Source organism: Saccopteryx bilineata, chromosome 2 (genome assembly GCF_036850765.1).
Source record: "Saccopteryx bilineata isolate mSacBil1 chromosome 2, mSacBil1_pri_phased_curated, whole genome shotgun sequence".
In the NCBI taxonomy this organism is placed as follows: Eukaryota; Metazoa; Chordata; class Mammalia; order Chiroptera; family Emballonuridae; genus Saccopteryx; species Saccopteryx bilineata.
The window spans coordinates 40,040,832-40,063,914 of record NC_089491.1 but is presented as its reverse complement, the minus strand read 5'-3'; the positions used below and the strand labels follow the sequence as shown (position 1 = coordinate 40,063,914).

The 23,083-nt window shown below is 49.2% G+C and overlaps 1 protein-coding gene across 4 annotated transcripts; it reads right to left on the bottom strand.

The window, feature by feature from the left end:
* Nucleotides 1-49: 49 nt before the first annotated feature.
* On the bottom strand, nt 50-20,407 carry AQP7 (aquaporin 7). Of its 4 annotated transcripts, none has more exons than XM_066256915.1 (8): nt 20,279-20,407; nt 19,132-19,180; nt 12,094-12,211; nt 3,730-3,853; nt 3,222-3,359; nt 2,895-3,013; nt 2,489-2,706; nt 50-2,128 (listed from the first exon to the last, which is right to left on the bottom strand). In XM_066256915.1, exons 2-8 carry the CDS (start codon nt 19,155-19,157, stop codon nt 1,849-1,851), a joined length of 1,023 nt encoding a protein of 340 aa, XP_066113012.1. In that variant the 5' UTR covers nt 19,158-19,180; nt 20,279-20,407; the 3' UTR covers nt 50-1,848. The 4 variants fall into 4 exon arrangements, with proteins under 4 accessions (XP_066113012.1, XP_066113013.1, XP_066113014.1 ...); XM_066256916.1 differs by having other exon boundaries at nt 20,309-20,379; XM_066256917.1 differs by lacking the exon at nt 12,094-12,211 and having other exon boundaries at nt 20,279-20,388.
* Nucleotides 20,408-23,083: the final 2,676 nt, after the last annotated feature.

Genomic DNA, 23,083 nt, shown 5'->3' with positions numbered 1-23,083 from the left:
TATTTGTCTTCAACTCTTTTCTGAACTCCAGACTATACAAAAGACATAATTGTTTATTGAGTACATATATGTTTTATTTCATTGAATATTTACAGCAATACAAATGGTAGGTAATATTATTATACCCATTTTACAAATGAGAAGAGAACCAGAGAGGTTGAGTAATTTACCCAAGACAACACATCCCTTGCCCTTCAAGTCCTGTAGACAATTCAAGGTCAACATGTTCACAATGTAATTTTATCATCTTCCTTTCCAAACCAGTTCCTCTCCCATGCTCTTCCCTCAGCGGGGACATCTCCAATGTCCCAAGTCCAAGCCAGAAACTGAAAGTCAGACCTGACTCCTGCTGCATCCTCACCCACTCTTTCATCCAATCTGAGCCAAGTCCTGTGGGCTTTACCTCCTGGGTATCGAGTGAAATCCTTCTCTTGTCTCCATGCCCACTGACACTGACTTATTAGGTACTGTGCTGCTCCTCTGGAATTATGGCCTCTTGCCACACTCCCTGGCAGGCTCCAGCTTCCCCTTTCCACCAGCCTACACACAGAAGCTCAGGTGGGCTTTCTAAACTCTTCTTACCCTGTCCCCACCTCCAGAAGAAAGCCCAGCCTCCTCTGCCTCCTGTCCCCACAAACAGTAAAGTGCATCAACCAGCCCGACAAAGTCTACCCCCGGCTCCCAGCTCTGCTCTGTCCCCTCTGGGAAGCCATGCTTGGCCTTGGCTTCGAGGCCCAGCTGTGAGCCCCCTGTGAGCCCACAGCCTCCGTGCAGCCCCCTCTGCACCATTTAGCTCCTTCCTCCTGTGCCTATTAGACTGCATTTCTCAAAGGCAGAGTCCAGCCTCATCCACAGCAGCACCAGTGTCCAGGCAAGACCTGTACACAGGAGGTGCTCAATAACTGCTGAAAGGATACACACACAAGCAGTGATAGGAACCATGGGTGATGCCTTCTGAATCCCAGAAAGGATGATTCCTGCCTGGCTCCAGAGTTGTTGGATCCTGGCTGTTCCGCCTCCATCCTACCTCTGGGCCTGTCCCCCTGAACTCCATGAGGCTGTTTCCTATCTCTGCACCTCTGAGGAGTTCCCTCTCTGCAGCTTCCTTTCTAACTCTGAAGTTTGTTAATGTGGGAGAGCACTGGCCCAGGAAGAAGGAAGAGGAGGCTAACCCCTTACATACTGTGAGTCTGCCTACATCAGGCATTTTCTAGGGTGGAGGGTGAACTGATTTTAGGGGGATAAGAAACTGATTTTGCTCCTAAGAGAGAAAAAATGGATTTTTGGAAGGGAATAATGAAAAACATCTTGCTATTTTTTATATAAAGCATGTAAAGTATGTAAAGAGATATACAGTATATCTATGGTATTAAGACATGTGATTAAGAAAAAATATCAAAAAGGCTTCTAAGGTGGAGCAATAATGGGGGGAAAAAAAGCTTGAGAAACTGATCTACATGCTTGTCTGGTGCAAGGACTGGCCAAAACTGAGACAGCGTCTCAAGTCCTGTCCCAGGGCAGCTCAGGGTGTCGCCCAGAGCTGGCCCCGCACCAGCCAGCTGTTGTCCTTCCCCAAACCATCTCAGCCCTATCCTGTGCCTGGAAATCCACTGTTTTGTGCCTGGCGTCTTTTAATCTCCTGTTCGTACTGTTGGCCCTTCCCTATCCTCCCCCAGGGGGTGCCCCAGCTTCCAGGCCTGGAAGGAGTTGGAGGCCTCTTAGCTCTATGCTCCAGCTTTGGGCTACAGGAAGCCCAATCAACCATAAGAGGCACCCAGGAAGCAGGAGTGCCATTGTGGGTCAAGGTTTTCTTTATTGGGGTGGGGATGGGGTCTCAAATAATTTTACTTAGAACTGCTGTGTTCGGATGGGGTCACTTATGGGTCGGGCAGGCCGGACTGGAGGTCTGTTTTTGGGGGACACAGAGACATGGGTAAGGGAAGAGGAGGTTTGGTGAGGCGTGGTCCTGAGTATCACAGATTTTCTGTGGTCTTCAGACTCTGTGGATTGCTCCAGTGCGAGGGGCTCCCGTGGGATGGTGGAGCCAATGAAGACCAAGTAGATAATGCCACCTAAGTAGGCACCCAGTAGTGGTGCCACCACTGGCACCCACCACCAGTTATTGGCCCTGCAGGCAAAACGCAGGCCTGGTGAGGGGCAGATGCCTGGGATAGCACCTACCTCCACCTCACTCTGAGACAGGGCCTGAGAGTAGAGGAGTGACCCCCTTCCTAGCCCAGGAGCCACTCCTAAGCCTTGGGCCCTGGTCAGCATCTCTCTAGTTCAGGGACAGAGGCTGACCTGCGGCAGGATTTGCTTTCAGTTCAGGAACAGTATCTGCATCATTGCTGGTCCGAGGGAAGCTTGGAACCCACAACTGCCTCCCTAGGCCACCTGGTAGCTCTGCAGGACTCCCCTCACCCCATGCCCACCCCTCTGCATGCAGGGAACCCACAGAAAACAAGGAATGGGCTGGGCAAGGCAATACCTGAAGACCTGTGTGCCCCAGCCAGCAATAAAGGTGAAGAAGCGGGGAGGCAGGTCCCGGGACGGGTTCATGGCATATCCCGTGTTCATGCCCAGAGACACTCCAATGATGGCAATAAGGATACCAATCACCACGGGCTCCGTCCCTTGCAGTGCTGCATTGTTCTTCTTGTCCGTGATGGCGAAGAGACACAGCTGGAGTATCCCCGTAACAAACACCTGGGAAGCAGATGCGTGGCAGCCACACAGGGACCCTAGCCAAGCCACAGGGCCTCAGCAGTGCCCCCAGTCAGACTAGAAGAGACATGTCTCAGTACAGTTCCTATCAGAGTTGTTCTTCTCTCTATGGTGCGGGGCTGCCTGCTGACCCCTTCTGAGGTGAGGGGAACCCACCCTGGACCACTGACCTCATCCAAGAAGCCTCTCCATAGTGTCATGTGGGCTGGAAGGTAGGTGGCAAAAATATTAGCAGTGGCTATAGGGCCATCCACTGTCAGCTGTCCATCCGAGTACTCCATAATGGCACCTGTGGAGACATAGATTTAGCAGGAACTGCCCCTAGCTCAATCCTACTGGAGCCCCAGAAATAAGGTTGTGGGATGGAGGGGTGGGGAGCATCTCCAGGGCTTCACTCACAGACAAATGATCATAGGCAAGGACCTTAGATCGGATCTGCCCATATTTCAGAGTAGGAGGCTAAGGCCAGAAGTGGACAACCAGGGCAGGACACTCACCGTAGAAGAGGCCGTAGATGGTGGCAGCAGCCAGGAAGGAACCCAGGAACTGACCCAGTACATACACAGGAAACTTCTTCCAGGACATGAGGCCTATTGCACAGTTGGTGAAGGTCACGGCCGCATTCATGTGGGCCCCTGTGGGGAGGGCAAGTGTGTCAGGAGAGTGAGAGCAGAAACCAACAATAGTAAATAATATTGAGAGCAGCAACAATAATAAGGCAAGGATTCTCATGAGGACCCAGAGGCAGGGACCACTGTCTCCATTTGACCATTAACGGAAGTGAGGAGTAGAGAGGTTATATAGCTTGACTAAGTTGACGCAGCCAGTAAAAATGGTGGGTCAAGGAGGCTCATGAAGAGCCTGAGTGAGACAGTCAGAGGAAAGGGATTTAGGGTGTTCTCCCTCCACATGGCTGACTGGAAGAAGGGGCTGGTGGAGGGGGGCAGGAAGAACCTGCAGGGGATGCCTGGCCTTGCAGGTCAGGAAGGGTCCAGGCTCACTCACCAGAGGTTTTCCCTGCCACGTGTACTCCCATGGATACTCCGAAGCCAAAACCCAAGTTGACACCGAGGAAGCTGCCAAATTTATCTCCTACAACCATATGGGCCACGGAACCAAGGCCAAACACCTGCAAGAGAGGACCTCTGAGTGGACTGCCTGCCCAGAGGCTGCAACCTCACGGGAGGGCTCAGGGCTCAATTTGGGGTCCTCACCCTCACACCCTGGGTCACCCTGAACTGTCCTTAGAGACCCTCTACCATGCCTTCTTCCTCCAGAGACCCCTCCTCATGACCTCTCACCCCTCGCCTCTGTCAAGGCCCCTAAGAACTGGCCAGAGAGAGCTAAGTAGTGGGGCAGTGGAGTAAGGGGCTCTTACAGACATATCTAGGCCCCTAGACCTGAGCCCCACCTGAAGTTCAGGGAAGGGGTTGGGCTTCAAGGACGGCATGGCTGGTATACATTGAACCCCTCAGAGCACCTCACACTTCAGCCTAGCCTGAAGGAAGTTTCATGCCTGGACTCTGCCACAGCCCCCACCCACAACCCCCACCCCACACACACCAGCCCTGGAAGCCAGTGGGGTTCTAATTCTCCTACCCTCAGGTGTCATTCCTGAACTTCTAGCTCTGCCCATCCCTGGCTGCTGGATCTCCTCAGGGGACACCTCCAGGGCCCACTTCACAGGGAGATTAGAGGTGTGAAGCCAGGCCCTCAATCTCCTACAGCCACCACCTGCACCCAGCCTCTATCCACCTCTGTGGGGGTCTCCCTCCTGTCTGTATCCTCCACCCCACCCTTCCTTTGGCTCCCACAGACTCAGGCCTCTTCCTCCTAAAAGGAAACCTTCCCACTTCCGCCCAGCTTTCCTCTCCACCTGTGGACTCCTGGACGCCCCCTTCCTGTGTCAGTCAGGCTCTAGGAAAAGACTCCCTGGCTGGCTCCTTTATTTCTTCCCTTGTTCTCCCTTTTCCAGCTGGCTTCTGTTTCCCCCTCTCAACAATACCAAAGCTCTCTCCAAGGGCTCCAGCCTTCTGATTTCCCAAGGGTCCCTTCAGATGTTGTCTTACTTGACTTTGCCGACCGTGACCCTCTTAACCACTTCGTGCTCCTGAACAGTCCCTCCTCTAAGCCTCCATGGCATCTCTCCTGATTTTCCTCTTACATCCATAGCCTCTCCCTCTATATTGTTCCTTCCCACATCCTTTTCCTTCATCTGCCTCATGAATATGGATGATCCCAGGGCTCAATCCCTGGCCCTTTTCACATCTTACCCTGATCACTCTTCCTGATCTTCTTATCCTGTCTACGGCTTCAGATACGCTTACTGCACTAAAATTCCCCAAACCTTCACCCAGGAGTCAGATCCCTGATTCTAGATATGCACTGGAAGTCTGGGTGTTCCACAGGCATCTCGGGCTCTATGTTGAAGCTTACCATCTCAGAAAATGTGACCCCCACCCTATGCCCCCTATTTCAGTTGGCCAAATCAGAAACTTGGATGTCACAAATGAGAGCTTTCTCCCCCTCCTCCCTCACACCCAATCAGTTCTGCTCATATTCTCCCCAGATCTCCACCTTGCAGCCAAAGTGACCTTTCTAATGTAAAGATCTGATCATGTCGGCCCCTCATCCAGTCACCAGCTCCCCTTCATTCCTAGGATAAAGTCCAAACTCAGGGGGCCACCATTCAGGACCCTTTATAATTTCTTTCTGTTTCATATCTGCTCTAGTGTTCTCTATGTTCAGCAATAGTATTACTACTAAATAATCATTTATTAAGAACTTACTATGTTCCAGGCACTGGTAAAAGTTACATCTGTCACTTCCTTTTTAACCTTTACACCAACACAGGCATTAGGTCCTATTAATCTCCCCAATTGACAATGGGTAATCTGTGGCTTAGAGAAGTTGAGTAGTTTGTCCAAAGTTCACAGCCTGCCTGCAGTAAGCCAGGATTTAAATTCAGGCAGTCACCTAAGCCAAACAGCCTCAAACCAAACAACACACTGCTCCCTGAATGCTTTGTTTTTTTATGCCTCTGTGTCTTTGCATATGCTGTTCCCTCTGCCTGAATACCCGATCCTAGATCCTGAAAAATTGATACTCTACATTAAGGCTGTGCTCAGATGACACCTCCTTTGAAAAGTACAATACATGTGTTTTGGACATGTTGATGCTGAGGGAGCTCTAAATGTCCAGACTACTGGAAATCAGAGTCTAGATTTGTATGGTCCCATATGATGGCCACTAGTCACATGTAGCTATTATATCCTTGGAATGTGGCTAGTCCTAACTGAAATCTGCTAAGTATAAAGTACAAGCCAGATTTCAAAGACTTAGTAAGACAAGGAGAATGTAAAATCTTATTAATAATTGTGTATTGATTGCATGTTGAACTAATAATGTTTTGGCTATATGGGTTAAATATAATAATTATTAAAATTCATTTCACCTGTCACTTTTTATCTATTTAATATGGCTACTAGAACATGTTTAATTACATATGTGGCTCATGTTGTATTTCTCTTGGACAGTTCTGTTCTAGAGTTTTTGAAAAAGAAAACCTGTAGAATTATAGACATGAAGACTCCTCTGAAGCCATCAGGGAGGATGAAGACAGGTGAGAGGACACAGGTGAGAAGGCACCTGAGGGCTGAACCTAGAGCCATGCATCAGCCCCTGTGAATGGGCATTATAAACCCCAGCTGAAGCAGGTATTGGAATGAGAGAAGAACAAAGAGAGAATGTGTCCCAGACACTAGGGAGAAGTGGAGTTTTCCAAGAAGGGTGTGGTCCACACAGTCATAGGCAGCCTTTGGGTCAAGTCCATGAAGGCCTGGAAAGCATCCCTTTGGACGTGACAGCCCAGAGGTCACTAGTAATGTTGTGAGCACTGTATCATCAGGCCATGGAGACCAAAGCCAGGTCCTAGAGACAGAGGTGAGGCAGTAAAGAAGAGTCATAGGGTTCCAGTGTAGACCTCCCTTTGTGAACGTGCCTGAGAAGGGAGGGAACAATGTCTGACCTGCAGTGGCACAGTGGATAGAGTGTCAACCTGGAATGCTGAGGTCACCAGTTCAAAACCCTGGGCTTGCCTGGTCAAAACACATACAGCAAGCAAACAATGATCAACTAAAGTGAAACAACTATGAGTTGACACTTCTCAGTCCTTCCCACCCCTCCTCTCTCTCTGTAAAATCAATAAATAAAATCTTTTAAAAAGAGGAAGAAGAAGAAGGAGGAGGAGGAGGAGGAGGAGGAAAAGGAAGAGAAAGAGAAGAAACAACAATGAGATAAATGAAAGCACTCATGGGATGATGAGAGGGAGGCTTTGTTCTGTGTTGTGCTGTTTTAAGTAGAGCGACTTTGATATGTTAAAATTGAAGGGTAGGGGCTGACCAGGTGGTGGCACAGTGGATAAAGCCCAGGTGGTAGCACAGTGGATAGAGCTTCAGACTGGGATGCAGAGGACCCAGGTTTGAAACCTCATTCTCGAAACCTCAAGGTTGCCAGCTTGAGCGCGGAATCACTGGCTTGAGCGTGGGATCATAGACATGATCCCATGGTCACTGGCTTGAGCCTAAAGGTAACTGGCTTGAAGCCCAAGGTCTCTGGCTTGAGGAAGGGGTCACTCGCTCTGCTTGAGCCCCTGTCAAGGCACATATGAGAAAGCAATCAATGAACAACTAAGGTGCCGCAACAAGAATTGATGCTTCTTGTCTCTCTCCCTTCCTACCTGTCTGTCCCTATCTGTCCCTCTCTCTGTCTCTGTCTCTGTCACACATACACACACACACACACACACACAAAGATTGAGAGGGGGGCAGCTGGAAATAAAGGGGAGAGAAAAGGACAAAGCAAGTACGTCATGAGGGGTGGGGCTGGCACAGGAATGGAGGGTCCTCCATGAAGGAGGAGGCCCGGCCCTCGTGGAGGGGGACTATGTGGATGCACAGGTCAGTGTGTTCTGGTGGTGAGGGGGCAAGTGGGTAAGGAGCCAGATCCAGGCAGCCCTCCAGGGTGTTCTCTGTCAAGCTGGAGAGTAAGCCTTTTGCTGATAAAAAGATAGGCAAGTACAGAGCAGCTTAGGGGAAGCCTGAGGAAAAGTGAACTAGCCCGGCTAGAGGAGGGGAAATGCTGAGCAGGGCCCACCAGGTTCCTCCAGAGCCCCAGGACAGGTGCAGGGGGGCCCAGAGGCAGGCCAGCTTAGGGCCAAATATAGGGTGAGGCAGGAGAGGACAGGAACAAAGGAGGTGTGGGAGTGGGGAGTGAGGCCAGGTCAGGCTGACAGGTGTAGGGGTGTCAGGAGATACAGGTAGTGGAGCATGGAGGGTCTGAAGACCAAGGGTCCTTATTTCCAAGTAGAAGCTTAGAAATGTTTGCTAAAAATAATGAATGAGTGAATAAACCTCACATGATCTCCTGAGTCACGGTTGCCAAATGACAGCCCATGGGCCTCATCTATCCAGCACACATGTTTTCTTTAGATAACTTGGGTGGGTTTTTTTTGTAATTAATTATATTTTTAAAAATTTATGTACCTATTTTAGAGAAGAAGGGGAGAGACAGACAGAAACATCAATCTGTTTCTATAAGAGCCCTGACCTGGGATTGAGTCCCCAGCCTTTGTGTATAGGGACGATGTTCTAACCAACTGAACTATCCAGCCAGGACCTTTTTAAAATTTATTGATTGATTTTTTTAGAGAGAGAGAAGAAAGGAGATAAAGAAAAACATCAATTTATCGTTCCACTTATTTATGCATTCATTGGTTGTTTCTTGTATATTCCCTGACAGGGGATCGAACCCACAACTTTGGTGTAGTGGGACAATGCTCTAAGCAACTCAACTACCCAGCCAGGGCTGTATAACTTGGTTTCAACCATCGGAAGCCTCAGCTCTTACGAAATCAGAAGCCCAGGTAGCGCTGGCCTGTACTCGCCCTGCACAGCAACAGTCAGCTGGAGCAGTGGCAGCTGCGCCCGTGCACAGGTCAGCACCCTGCACTTGGCCACAGACCCCACCACTCTAAGTTGCTCTCTCCTGCCCCTGGAGCATGTGAGTTTGCAACCCTTGCCCTATGGTTCAGTTCACATCAACAGCTGGTTTTTCAGAGCCCTGATGGCCAGCTCCTCCCCTTCCTGGCCAGTAAATGTGGCCCAGCCTGTCCAAGTCGCACCAACAGCCATGGGGGCAGCCCCAAGGACAATACCTTTAGACACTGTTGAGAGGAATTGAATAGAACAGTTCATCTCCCTCATCCTGGCTGCAGTAAATGTAACTCAAGGTCACACTTGCTATTCTAGTAAAACCTTTACCCTGATGACTCACTGAGCTTCCTATAAATTTGGCACAGGCCCAGCAACTAAAAATAACAGCAACACAATGTCCTATATGAGTTGAAACCTCCCAAAGTTCTTTTCCATGTGTTACTCCCTTTTAATTCTCACAGCAAATCTAAACGGCAAATATTTCTATCCCCACTCTACAAATGGAGAAAACAAGTTCTGGAGAGAGGTCTTAAATTTATCCTAAACCTGGGAGTAAGGACCTTACCTCAGCTGGAGGACATTTCACAAGCCAGGGTGTTAGAAATCCTCCCATAGCTAAGCTAAGGGACAGAGCATAGAGATGTAAGGTGAAGACTGTGATATCAGACTGGACTGGATTTAATCTTAACTTAAAATGTGACCTTGGGGCCTGGCCAGTGGTGGTGCAGTAGATAGAGCATTGACCTGGAATACTGAGGTAATTGGTTCAAAACCCTGGGCTTGCCAGGTCAAGGCACATATTACAAGCAAGTGATGGTCAGCTAAAGTGAACCAATTATAAGTTGATACCTCTTGCACCCACCTACGCTCTCTCTATAAAATCAATAAATAAAATCTTTTTTAAAAATGTGACCTTGCCTGACCTGTGGTGGCGCAGTGGATAAAGCATTGACCTGGAAATGCTGAGGTCGCCGGTTCAAAACCCTGGGCTTGCCTGGTCAAGGCACATATGGGAGTTGATGCTTCCAGCTCCTCCCCTCTTCTCTCTCTCTCTCTCTCTCTCTGTCTCTCCCTCTCCTCTCTAAAATGAATAAATAAAAAATAAAAAGTATTAAAAAAAAAAAGAAAATAATTAAAAAAATAAAATAAAAATAAAAATGTGACCTTGAGCAAGTAATAGTCTCTCATGGAGTCTCAGTTTCCCCATCTGAGAAATGGGGATAATAATAGACCCTCACGGGATTGTTGTGAGGATTTGGGATGGTGGTGCATGTAAGGAGTTTAGTTTAGCATAGCTTCTGGTATGCAGTAGGTGCTCAGTAAGTCTTGATAAAAGGAAGAGAAATGTAGGCATGAGTAGGCATCAATGTATGTGGGTTTTCCTAGGAACACCTGGTTTTCCTAGGAACTCTCTAAGGAGACACCCTCCCTCCTCCACAGTTCCAAGGTTTAACAGCCCTCAGAGGACTGGAATGTTTTGTCATAAATGAATTACTTTGACCTGAATTAAGGCAAGACAGAATCCAGTGCTGTCCGCACAGCTCAGGAGCCAAGCAGGAGGGAGAGTAATGGGGGAGGAGGAGTGGGTGGGAGTCATGGAGGGGAGAGCAGCTGGGAGCCCTTGTTAGGATGCCCAGAGACAAACACATGTGTCCTACTGGGTGTTGGGCTCTTGGCCTTCTTCACATATATCTGCCAACTCAATGTTAGTGTCAGCTTTACTAACGAGGAAGCTTGAGTTCTGAACAGTTAAGAGATTTATGGAAGATCTCACAGGTAAAGGATAGCAGAGCCGGAATTCAAACCCAGCACCAAAACCCATGAAGGCCCCGTTCATCACACTACATAACTGGGAAGACAGACAGCGAGCCACAGAGAGATCCGCCCACAGCCAGCTTGTGACTCAGTGGCAGGATCAGGATAAGAACCCAGGTATCCAGAGTCCCTTGAGCTCCACAGGTTCCATCATCTCCTAACCTGTGGTCAGCACACACACAAACAAGTTACCTCATATTCACATGTGCACACACAACCATACACACTCACGCGCACACACTGTCTCACGCACACTGCCTCTCTTCCCTACTTCCTCTGGTGTGCTCCTGACCACCTTTGCGCTTCCCAGAGTCTGCCCCTTCTATTCATGGACCTAGGCCCTCCATAAGGTGCAAACAAACATGGCTACAGCTTAGGGGCAGAGGCTTGCTGGGGAAGATGCCGGGGCTGAAGCAAGTGAAGAGAGGGAGTTTCCAAGAAACCTCACCTCCTGCTTGTGATCTTGTTTCTGTCCTACCATCCACTAAAAGAGCCTTTGCTCCAGTCCCTAGTGACTTCCATATCATCAAAACCTACAGACCTTTGTCAGTCTTCACCTCCTCTGGCTGTCTGCAGCCTCCTACACTGCTGACCACTCCCTCCTGTGAACCCCCACCCACCCACACACACACTTCTGTAATGTCTCCCCTGCCTGTCCTCCATCTCTCTGGTCAATACTTCCCAGGTCCCTTTGCGTGCCTCTTTTCATTTTCCAGGGCACTGTCCTCAACTTATTTTCTCTTCCTATACACTCTCACTGAACAGATTTTATAACCACCATCCATATTCTGATGAACTCTAACCCTATACTCCAGCCCAAGGCACTCTCTTGAGCTCCAGACATCTATATCCAACCCCCTGCTAGATGTCTTCCCCAGCACCTCTGCTCACCTCCAAACTCACCTTACCTCTCATTCTGCACTGGGCCCTGGGCTCAGAATGGCCCCCTTGGCATTTAATCCACATCTATGGCTTATGAAATCTCCTTGATTCCATGTGCTACAGCTGCCTCAGACATGTGCTTCTCCTCCATCCCTGGATCATTCACCACCCTCTATGTATCTTAGGTCTTTGCAACAGTCTCTTAACAGGTTCCCCTCCCTCCAGCCTGCCCACTTTGCTGAAACTCCACACTACAACCAGAATTTCCTTCTAAACTCTAAATGACCACATCATTCCGCTGTTTGGAAACCTTCAGTGCCTCCCCATTGCCCTCAGGATTAAATCTCAAAACCTGACACAATATTTTCTCCAATCTCTTTCCTCTTGGTTCCCATTCTCCCCACTTCCCGCCATGTCCCCTGACACCCCCAGGCCCATAATTTTGTACTGCCTCCACATTATGAGTCCCGTCTCTTCCAAAAATACATAGTGAGAAAGTCAGGCTCTCTCCTTACTGTCCTGTGATTCACCCTCAGGCTTCTAGCTTAGAGACCGGGGTATGGACAATGTGACCCTGAGGCCAGCAGTGGGAGGGAATCATGGATTACCCTTACTGAGCCCCAAACTTGTGAAGGCCTGGGGTTCATGACCCTTCCTCAGAGCCCACCCCCCCACTCACCATCATGATATATGTGCTCATGAGCTCGGCCAGGAATTCTCGCACCATCTCCTTCTGCAGTATTGCTTGCACCCTTGTTAACACAGGTGACAGGATCATCTTGGATTTGTGGGGAGACCTGAAGCAGCAGCCCGAGACCATGCGCAGAAGTGAGACTCAAGTGCACTTGCTGCCCATCGGCCCTTAATTCAAAGCTGAGTTAATGGATAACCCACTGGCCTGTCCACACACACCTCCTGTTGCTCAGAGAAGCTGAGACAGCTGGGATCAGAGACACCTGAGTGCCACAGGGAGATGAAGAGGGATGAGGGTAAATAGCCGGGTCATGCCCCTTCTTCCTCCTGGTGAGGACAGACCAGTGAGAGGACACACCAAAGCCACTTTGCAGACGGGGCAGTTGGGGGTCTGATGAATGCCATCTCTGGTGCCAAAGAGCTGGGGGAAGGAGCAAGTGGGAGAGAGCAGGCAGGAAGGTGGAGCTCTGTCTGTCTGTCTGCCTGCCTACCTGCAGGAACCAGATCTCTGAGGACACGGGCAAGACATCAGGTGGGATCAGACAACCACAAGGCACTCTGCAAACAGGGCGGGGCCAAGTCTGCTCCCAGGCTCTGTAAACAGCACTAAGAACTGAAATACACACCAAGTTCTGCCAAAGATGAAGGGGTCTGCAAAGTGAACCAGGCTCTGCAACCAACACAAACAGATGTTTGAGTAAGTGAGTGAATAAGAGGGAGGGAGGGACTGGATCTTACTCCCTGGTATATTCTCAGTGCCTACCACAGGGCCAGACACATAGTAGGTGTTCAATATATATTGTAGGATGAATGGAAACTGGAGAATTCTTCTCTTACTTTCCATAGACCTCCAAAACTTTCTGCAGTGCCTGGGGCTGGATAAATATTTATTTAATAAGCTCATGATTGGATGGATAGAGGAAAAAGTAAGTTACAGTCTCTATCGTTTGTTGGATAGGGTGAGCTAGAGCTTGAGTTGGGAGATGGGGTGTGGAGGTTAAAGAAGAGAAGCAGGGATAGAGATAATTCTAAGTGTGGCCTTTAATGCTTGTTAAGACTGGTGATCCTTCTCCCCCTGTTGATGGCTGAAGCTGACATCAGGCCCTGCTTGGGACAGCAACATCAACCCCCACCTGGCCCCAGGCTTCCTAAATTTCTTAAATGGCCCCACCCTCATAGCAGTAAAGAGTAAGCAGAGGGAGTGAGAAACATAAACCAGGCATAGATAAAACAACTATCACTTTTCTGGCTGAGTCCCCTTGTTCATAGCTCACCCACCCCAGTCCTTGCTCTGTTGATATCCCAGGGAAACAAACCCATGGCTGCGCATAGGGAGGGATGTAGAGTTGCCTGGACGATCCCTCGACTCCCACCTAACTCCAGCTCTCATGCCTCACCAGGTAGGGTCCCCTTGTCCTCATGGCTGATCTCCTCAGCCCCGAAGAAGAGCCAATGAGCAGTCTGAGGACTGACAGGGACCCAAGAACAGTTCTAGGAAGGTGCCACAGAGGCAGAGGGGATGTGAACAGAGCAGGAAGTCAAGGCCACCAAAAGAATCTGGAACCCTGGTCCCTTCCTCCTCACCACACAGCTGGCCAGATACAGTAAGCAACAAAACACCACCAACCAACCACTGAACCAAAAGTTGTTGAATCCCTATTATGCTTACTATGTTTGGCATAACTTCTGCTCTTAGTAAGAAAAACAAATAATTGAGCCATTACTATAAAGTGTGAAAAGTGTTGCCACAGGTGAAGTGTGAGCTCTATGAGATTGCAGGTAAGAAGCAAATGGCCTTGAGGAGGGGATAGGAGGCTTTTCCAGAAGAATAGTGTCGGGAGCCGATCCATTAATGCTGGCTAACTAGGTCACAGCAGGAGAAGATCCACAACTGCTGGTTGACAAAGTCACAGCAAAAGAAGATAGAGTCACCGCAGTAAAGACCAACAGCTGCGGGTTGACAAAGTCACCGCAAAGGAAAGGCACAACGATACTTCCCCCTTTAATCTTTTGAATTAATCTGGCCTTATATTCCCCCCTTTTCTGGGTGTGTGCTATTATTTATGGCACAGGGATAATAGTACCGTGCTTTCCCTGTAGATTTGTAGTAATTTCTTTGGAAATGAGACAGAAGGTGTAAGTTCCACAGAAAAGCCTGTAAGCCCCTTGAACTGGGCTCATAAACATAAGAGGCTGGCCATGATATCCCTCATAAAGGGTTAAGTTTGTAGGAGAATTTCTTCTTATTAATTATGTTAGAAAGAATAAAGTTAGAACTTAACTAGTGTATAAATATAGTAAATGTATAAAGTTTAACTAGACATTAGAATCTTAGGTAAGGTGTAGTGGAGTGGCCTGTTGCGTGGCCTTGGATAGGAGTGCAGCTAGCTAGTAAAGAATGTTTTGTTAAAAGACTTGTTTTGGCCCTGGCCGGTTGGCTCAGCGGTAGAGCGTCGGCCTAGCGTGCGGAGGACCCGGGTTCGATTCCCGGCCAGGGCACACAGGAGAAGCGCCCATTTGCTTCTCCACCCCTCCGCCGCGCTTTCCTCTCTGTCTCTCTCTTCCCCTCCCGCAGCCAAGGCTCCATTGGAGCAGAGATGGCCCGGGCACTGGGGATGGCTCTGTGGCCTCTGCCTCAGGCGCTAGAGTGGCTCTGGTCGCAATATGGCGACGCCTAGGATGGGCAGAGCATCGCCCCCTGGTGGGCAGAGCGTGGCCCCTGGTGGGCGTGCCGGGTGGATCCCGGTCGGGCGCATGCGGGAGTCTGTCTGACTGTCTCTCCCTGTTTCCAGCTTCAGAAAAAAAAAAAAAAAAAAAAAAAAAAAAAAAAAAAAAAGGCTTGTTTTGTCACTGAAGGCAGTTGCTGGGCTTTTCTCAGTAAAACATTCTCATGAGATTTTTGTATTTTCCAAGAATAAGGAGAGGAATGTGGTGGGATTCATAGCAGCAATAGCAATTAATGCCTTCTGATATTATGTTGCTACTAGCTATCTTGCAGGTGCACTCTATGTATCTTTAAGTAAAAGTTACTCTTAATGTTATGTTAGTTTCTTAAATAGCAAGCCTTTTGTAGTCTTATGAAAAAAGAATTAGGACACTACATGAACTCAAGGCTATTTGCCTGAGCAAGCGGTAGTCCTTTGCTAGTCCTTGATGATTTCGTCTGCTATCTCTTTCTGCGCCCTTGACTCACAACAACAGTAAAATAGAGTTATTAATTAGTACTAATCTTTTAGAAGTTTGTACCGATATTGTTATTACTATTCAAGTTATTGTATAACTGTACTTTGAATAACTTACCACCTGACTTGTAGCTTATAGATATGAATTAACTGTTATCTAGAAATATGTAACCATAGTGAAACTAAAACAATGATGTATTCAAAATACCATGTGATTGTAACTTAGTGTGTGTGCATAAAAAGTAATGTTAGACCAGCCATTGGCGGAGATGCCTGGCAGTAAATGCTAACCAGAGAATAAAGAATTCGGCTCTCTCACTCGATTTTCGCCAACGCCGTCTCCTCCTGTGGGACCCCTGGATCCCCCCCCCCCGGGGCTGGACCCCGGCAGAATAGAAATTTAAGTCAAACCTAGAAGTCTGGCCAAGTGAAGGAGCCTCAGAGGAGGTGGGGGAAGTTTTGGACATTGGAGTGGCATGGGCAAATTTTGCAGCTAAGACAGTGTGTGATCTGTTGAGGAATTCTGTAAGGATGGGCTGGCCAGAGAGAGGGGTAAAAGCAGCATCGGATTGGCAGAGAGGAGTGCCGAGCCAGATGGCAGAAGGTCCATGTTAGTCTGAACTCGACCCAGAGGGCCATGGGGCCAGGTGGAGAATTTAAGCAAGAGGACTGCCTTCTCTATGGAGGCTGGATGAGAGAGCAGGCTTGGAGCTGTGGTGAGCATTCAGGGAGCTTCTGTCACAGACAGGCTGAGAGGTGATGGCAGCCTGATTCAAAGTGTTGTAAAAATGGCTTGGAGACAGTCAAACTGATAGACCTTGGTGTTGATTAGAGAGAACAGAGAGCAATGAGTCAGTGATGACCCCGGATCTGGCTAGAGCAGCAGAATGGCAGGTGGGGCACAGGAGAGAGGCTGCAGGCTTAGGCAGGAGGATGAGTGTCCTCTTCTGGGTGTGTAGAGTTTGAGGAGCCCCTTAGACAGATAGGGGGAGATGACCAGTAAAGAAGCAGCTGGCCATGCGGTTTCATTTAGAGATACACAATTTGGACCAAATCATAGATGGTCATTTGATCCATGGGCATAGATGAGATAGCTCACAGAGAGGGTACAGAATGAGAAAATGACATCTAAGAAAACTAGTCTACAAAGAAACTAACAGCCAACCAAATAATTACCTAAGTAATACATGCTAATCAAGGAGCCAAATAGCTAACAACTCACCACCAACCCTTCAGGCAACTTAATCAATTAACTGACTGTCCTATTAACTAGTTCATTTAATTATCTACTCAACCAACCAATAGTTAACTACCCAACTAACCTCAAGCCAACCAGTGAACCTGCTCACCAACATTTATTTATTCAACAAGCATTTATTGAGCATCTACTTATGAGTCGGGCACTAGAGATACAAAGTAAAAACTCATTCTCCACTCAGACTGCTTCATCTAGTGAGCATGGTGGATAATGGCAGTATCAGAGGTGAGCCTGAAGAGAATTTTGAAGTATGAGTATGATTGGATAAAGAAGATGTTGTACCTATATACAATGGAATATGTGTCATAAAAAATGATGAAATACTGCCATTTGTGACAACATGGATGGACCTTAAGAATATTATGCTAAGCAAAGTAAGTCAGACAGAAAAAGTCAATAACCGTATGATTTCACTAATATGCGGGTGGGATATAAAACTATAAAACAACAAATGAAAAAACATAAAAAACAAACAAACAAAAACTCACAGGCACAGGCACAGGCACAGCACTGTGGTTACCAGAGGAGAGGGGCATGGGGAAGTAGGAAAGGGTAAAGGGGTCAAATATGTGGTGATAAAAGAATTGACTTTAGGTGGTGGGTACACAGAGCAATATACAGACCTGTATCATAGAATTGAACACTTGAAACCGATATAATTTTGTTAACCAATGTCACCCCAATAAATTTAATTTTAAAGAATGGTGGCCTGGAAGAATAGGATGGCTAGGAAGAATAGGATGGTGGTAGAAAGAATGGTGAAAGTGCCTGACCAGGCGGTGGCGCAGTGGATAGAGTGTCGGACTGGGATGTGGAGGACCCCGGTTCAAGACCCCGAGGTCGCCAGCTTGAGCACGGGCTCATCTGGTTTGAGCAAAGCTCACCAGCTTGGACCCAAGGTCGCTGGCTTCAGCAAGGAGTTACTCGGTCTGCTGAAGGCCCACGCTCAAGGCACATGTGAGAAAGCAATCAATGAACAACTAAGGTGCTGCAATGAAAAACTGATGAATGATGCTTCTCATCTCTCTTTGTTCCTATCTGTCTGTCCCTATCTATCCCTCTCTCTCTGTCTTTGTAAAAAAAAAAAAAGGAATGGTGAAAGTGAGCACATTCTTCATATTTTAGGAGATTGGTGACAAGATGTGAGGCATGGAAGAGAAAGAAGTGCCAAGGACAAAGTCTTTTTTTTTTTGTATTTTTCTGAAGCTGGAAACGGGGAGAGACACTCAGACAGACTCCCGCATGCGCCCGACCGGGATCCACCCGGCACGCCCACCAGGGGGTGATGCTCTGCCCACCAGGGGGCGATGCTTTGCCCCTCTGGGGCGTCGCTCTGTCGCAACCAGAGTCACTCTAGCGCCTGGGGCAGAGGCCAAGGAGCCATCCCCAGCGCCCGGGCCATCTTTGCTCCAATGGAGCCTTGGCTGCGGGAGGGGAAGAGAGAGACAGAGAGGAAGGAGAAGGGGAGGGGTGGAGAAGCAGATGGGCGCTTCTCCTGTGTGCCCTGGCCGGGAATCGAACCCGGGACTTCTGCACACCAGGCTGACGCTCTACCGCTGAGCCAACCGTCCAGGGCCCAAGGACAAAGTCTTGACTTCTGGCTTGAGCAACAGAGGAGAAGGGGATCCTAAACTGAGCTGAGACCATCAGAAGAGGAGTAGGCTTGGGGGAGCGGAGGAGGCTGTTTTCAACTGTGACTGAGTTGCCTGTGAGACACTAGTGGGTCTTTGGAAACAGAGTCTGAAAGCCCAGGAGAGAGTCTTGGACTAAAGACAGCAATGCCTCAGCACAGAGAGGGAACCATTCATTCTCTCTACCGAAGAGAGTACACACAGACAAATATTCCTGCTCATGTAGAGCTGATAGGCAGAGATGAGAAGTCAAAAGCAAGTATATTTGTGTTCAAAGGCAGTATATCTAGGGGGAAATAGAGCAGAAAAAGGAGGTAGGGTGTGGTTTCAAATAAGTAGAGTAAGGCTCGCTGAGAATGTGGCACTTGAACAAAGACATGAAGGGAGTGAGGGAGTGAGAGAGTGAGCCCTGTGACTAACTGCAGGAAGAGTGTTTCAGGCAGAGGGAACAGTCATTGAAGGACTCTGAGCATGTTTGACGGTTAGGAAGGGAGGTCAGTGTGACTGCCGTGGGAAGAGGAGGGGTGGAGGGAGGTCAGAGAAGAAATGGACTAGGTAATTAGGGCCTCATCCATTGCAAGGACTTTAGCTTTTATTTTACCCCAAAGAAACCTGAGCCTGAGAGGGTGAGAGGTAGTGAATTCAGTTTAATTGAGTATCACCTACATAGGAGCAGTTAGAACCCACTGACCAACCCCTTGACTCTTTTTTTTTTTCTTTTTTTTTTTTCAACCCCTTGACTCTTACCTAGGTCTTTCTGAGCCTTCCCTCACCCCAGGGCCCAGCCTGTGCTTGGCTATGGGTGCAGATGGGAGAGGCTCTTCTTCTGGGCCCCATGAACTACTGAGAGCATCCACTGACATGGGGGAGAGACTGAGAGTGGGGCAGAGAGGATACTGGGTGTTCTGGGTGGGAGACAGGAGGCTGGCATAGGGGAATGAGTAGGTACTTACCGCTTCTCCTTGTCTGCATGAGTCATTTTCAGTCAGAGATTTTTAGATGCTGTGAAACCAAAAATAGGTCACTAGGGCTGGGGGGCACAGAACTTGGCCCCACATTCTCATCAGACTCCAGCCTCCAGGGGGAGAAGCCACAGGGCCAGCTGGTGCCAGTTCCACGCCTTAACCCAGCCAACCTGGCAAGGAGTAGGGGTGGGGTTGGATGTGTTTCAGCCAATGGGAAGAGGCCCTGGAGTCCCACCCTCTATACCCCTGCTGGCTTCAGGACCCCTGACCTCTGGACCAGGCCCTTCAGAGCTCCTCTGACCTTCCCATGTCTGCAACCCCACTTTGAACAGCGGAGATGCCCAGACTTCCCTCAGTGGCTCCACCCTCATGTGTGTGACTATTATTGCCTTTAGTCTAACCTCAAGCCCTCTTGCTGCTTACTGACTTAAACTGAGACTTTCCAGGGCTTCTTCCTTACACACACACACACACACACACACACACGCACGATGAGGTCCTAAAAATTCATTTAATTTATACCCCACCTCAGAGCAAAGTTTACCCTTCTCACCATTCTTGGAAATATATCATATTCCCATTTTCCTTGCAAATGGCAGGAAACATAACTCTTGTGTTTCCCCATCCTGTATGTCCTTCTTCTTCTCTAGCCCTATTCCCTCTAGCTGCAGTGTAGTCCACAACCCTAACCCTGATTGCAGAAACCCTTTAGCCCCAGCCCCAGCCTCTCCAGAGGGGCATCCAGGGGTAGAAACCAGTCTAGCAAAGCCAGCAATCAACACATCTCTCTGACCTGCATCCCTTCTGCTTTAGCCTGCCATTGCTGGGCTCTGCTCTCTCTCAAGCCTCACACCTTGCTGACAGCCCAGCACAATGTGTCTCCCAAACTCTGCTCCACTGCTGATCCTCCCAGCATTCCGTTTACGGATGAGGAAACTGAAGCCCACAGAGAGTGCCATGCAGCAACTCCAGACTAAACAAGAACAGACATCCAGGCTTTCACCTCCCAGCTGGGTTTCCTTCTCCAGACAGCCCTATGTCACCCCCTCCCCAGATGGTCCCCAGGGAGTGGCATTTCCAGGCCTGGGCCCCGGTGGAGGTCCTTTGTCCCAGTCCTGCTGAGAGCCAGACTCACTCTGCTAAAGTGCTGTTTCTCAGCATTCACCTGGAGAGCTCCTCAGCTACAGCAGGTCTTGGTCTTGTTTCTCCATGACTGTCCCAGGCTCTGGCTTCTCCCCCAGCAGGGACACTGCTGTCCCTGCATCCCCAGTCGCAGGCCCGCCTCTCAGCCCTCCTTGGGGCGGTTCCCAGTGCTGCTCTACTCTGCTGCTCCAGGGGAGAGGTCAGTGGGACAGGGGTTTGGCCCGGTCCACTTCAGCCAAGATCGGATGAACTGCCCAAAATAGCATCCCTTCTCCCGCCAGTGGCGCCAGGGAAACGGGTTCTGAGACAGCCCTTGTGAGGTCAGAGGTGAATGAAGCTCTAGGTGAGCACTGGGCCCATGGTTCCAGAGGAATGGCCTGGCCTCCCAGCCAAATGTCCAGCCCAGCGCCTGTGGAAACCGTCCCAGTCCCCGGGCCCTGGACCCAGGGGACGCTCCACCGGCTCCTGAGCATCTGGCTGTGGGGAGAGCTCACAGAATGTGGAAAGTTCTGGAGATCAATAGCCAGGGAGGAGACCCTGGGTCGGTCATCAGGAAGCCCCCATTCTGAAGGAGGAAGGGAAGACTCAGGCCCTGGACTTCCCCAGGCTGAGGGGAAGGAGGACACATAAACCATATATTTTTTTTTCTTTATTCTGTTTTCTTTGTTTTTCTTTCTTTTTTTTTTTTTTTAAATAAATTTTTATTAATGGTAATGGGATGACATTAATAAATCAGGGTACATATATTCAAAGAAAACATGTCTAGGTTATTTTGTCATTAAATTATGTTGCGTACCCCTCGCCCAAAGTCAGATTGTCCTCCGCCACCCTCTATCTAGTTCTCTGTGCCCCTCCCCCTCCCCCTAACTCTCTCCCTCCCTCCCTCCCATGTCCTCCCTCCCCCCACCCCTGGTAACCACCACACTCTTGTCCAACACATAAACCATATTTGAAAGGAAACCCCTGCTTAAGAGGGAGGGGAGGTAGAAAGCCAAGTTTGGTCCTCTTGGGGTCCCTAGTCTGGGCTAGGGGGTGGAGAACCCTGGGCCTCATCCTCTGGCAGCCCCCATCTGAGCCAGAGAGGGGAAAATCTAGGCCCTGTCCTTGAAAACGCTTCCCTTGGGAACGGCAAGTGAGGCCCCCCGTGAAGGAACCGAAGCCAGAGTCTGTGGCTCTGACCCAGGACTGCAGGAGCTCGGTGACTGAGGTGGAGTCAGGAGCAAGCCAGGGACCAGCTGCCTTCTGAGAGGACTTCGGGAGCTGGGCATGGCTAAGCCAACATGGAAGAGGCAATGTGGGATTTAAGCAGTGATTCAGTCCCGAAACAAAAGGCAATTGTTCCTCCCCCCTTCTCTCTCTCTCTCTCTTCCTTCTCTATAATGAATAAATAAATTTTTTAAAAAAAAATTAAAAAAAAAAAAAAAAAAAAGATTTTAGCCTGACCTGTGGTGGCGCAGTGGATAAAGCGTCAACCTGGAAACGCTGAGGTTGCTGGTTCAAAACCCTGGGCTTGCCTGGTCAAGGCACATATGGGAGTTGATGCTTTCTGCTCCTCCCCCCTTCTCTCTCTCTCTCTCTCTCTCTCTCTCTCTTCCTTCTCTATAATGAATAAATAAAATCTTAAAAAAAAAAAATTAAAAAAAAAAAAAAAGAAAAGGCAATTGTTGCTGGTCTGCCAACTGGAGTGGTAGATGGTGGGCAGTGAGTCCAGGACGTCCTGAGGCCGGGCAATCCCTCCTGCTGGGCAGGCAGTGTAAGAGTCTGTTGCCCAAAGCCAGCTCTGGTAATAGAACTGTCCTCCAGAGGGTGCCAATAGACCAGGCCAGGTCTGGAACCTGGGTTGCCCAGGTCCCCACCTTAACTTGTCCTGCAGGTCACTCTTCAGGGAAACGCAGGGGTCAGCTGCAGTCTGAGGGCTTCCTAGTTGGAAGTCTGTCTTTAAGGAATGACTCTTCTGCTGCCTCCCCCACCCTCCCACTGAGGCACCACCTCTCACCTCTGATTACGTAAGTGGGCTTAGGATGCTAAGTCCTTCCTTCAGGACAGGAGAATATAACTGAGACATGGGGACACCTGCCTTTATTCCTTTCTTATGTGTCCTGTTGGCATGAGGTTGAGGTAAGGGTCAAAGGTGAAGCTGAGGTCTAGGATGAGGTCAGAGCTCCAGCAAAATTGGATTGGGTTGGGACCAGGTTGGTGAGGGAGGGAATTGAGATCCATGTTGGAGTCAGGGGTTAAGTTCATTTATTAGCCTGGGTGCTGGGGACCAGAGATGGAGAAGACGCAGTCCCATTTGTCCTTTGGGAAAGATAGATTAATGGCAGATGACTCGGGATAGATACACTGTAATAAATTAGAGATAATATGGGCAGCAGCTAAGCCATCTTAGAGGGGGCAAGAATCTTCTACAAGAGATGGCATGGGGCCCTGGCCAGTTGGCTCAGTGATAGAGCATTGGCCTGGCATGTGGATGTCCTGGGTTTGATTCCTGGTCACGGCACACAGGAGAAGCAACCATCTGCTCCTCCACCCCTGCCCTTCCCCTTTTCTCTCTCTCTCTCTCTCTCTCTCTCTCTCTTTCTTCTCCTCTCACAGCCAAGACTCAGTTGGAGCAAGTTGGCCCTGAGCGCTGAGGATGGCTCCATGGCCTCACCTCAGGCACTGAAATAGCTCAGTTGCCAAGCAACATCCCAGATGGGTAGAACATTGGCCCACAGGGAGTTTGCAGGGGCAATCTCGGTCAGGGTGCGTGTGAGACATCTGTCTCTCTGCCTCCCCACTTCTCACTTACAAAAAA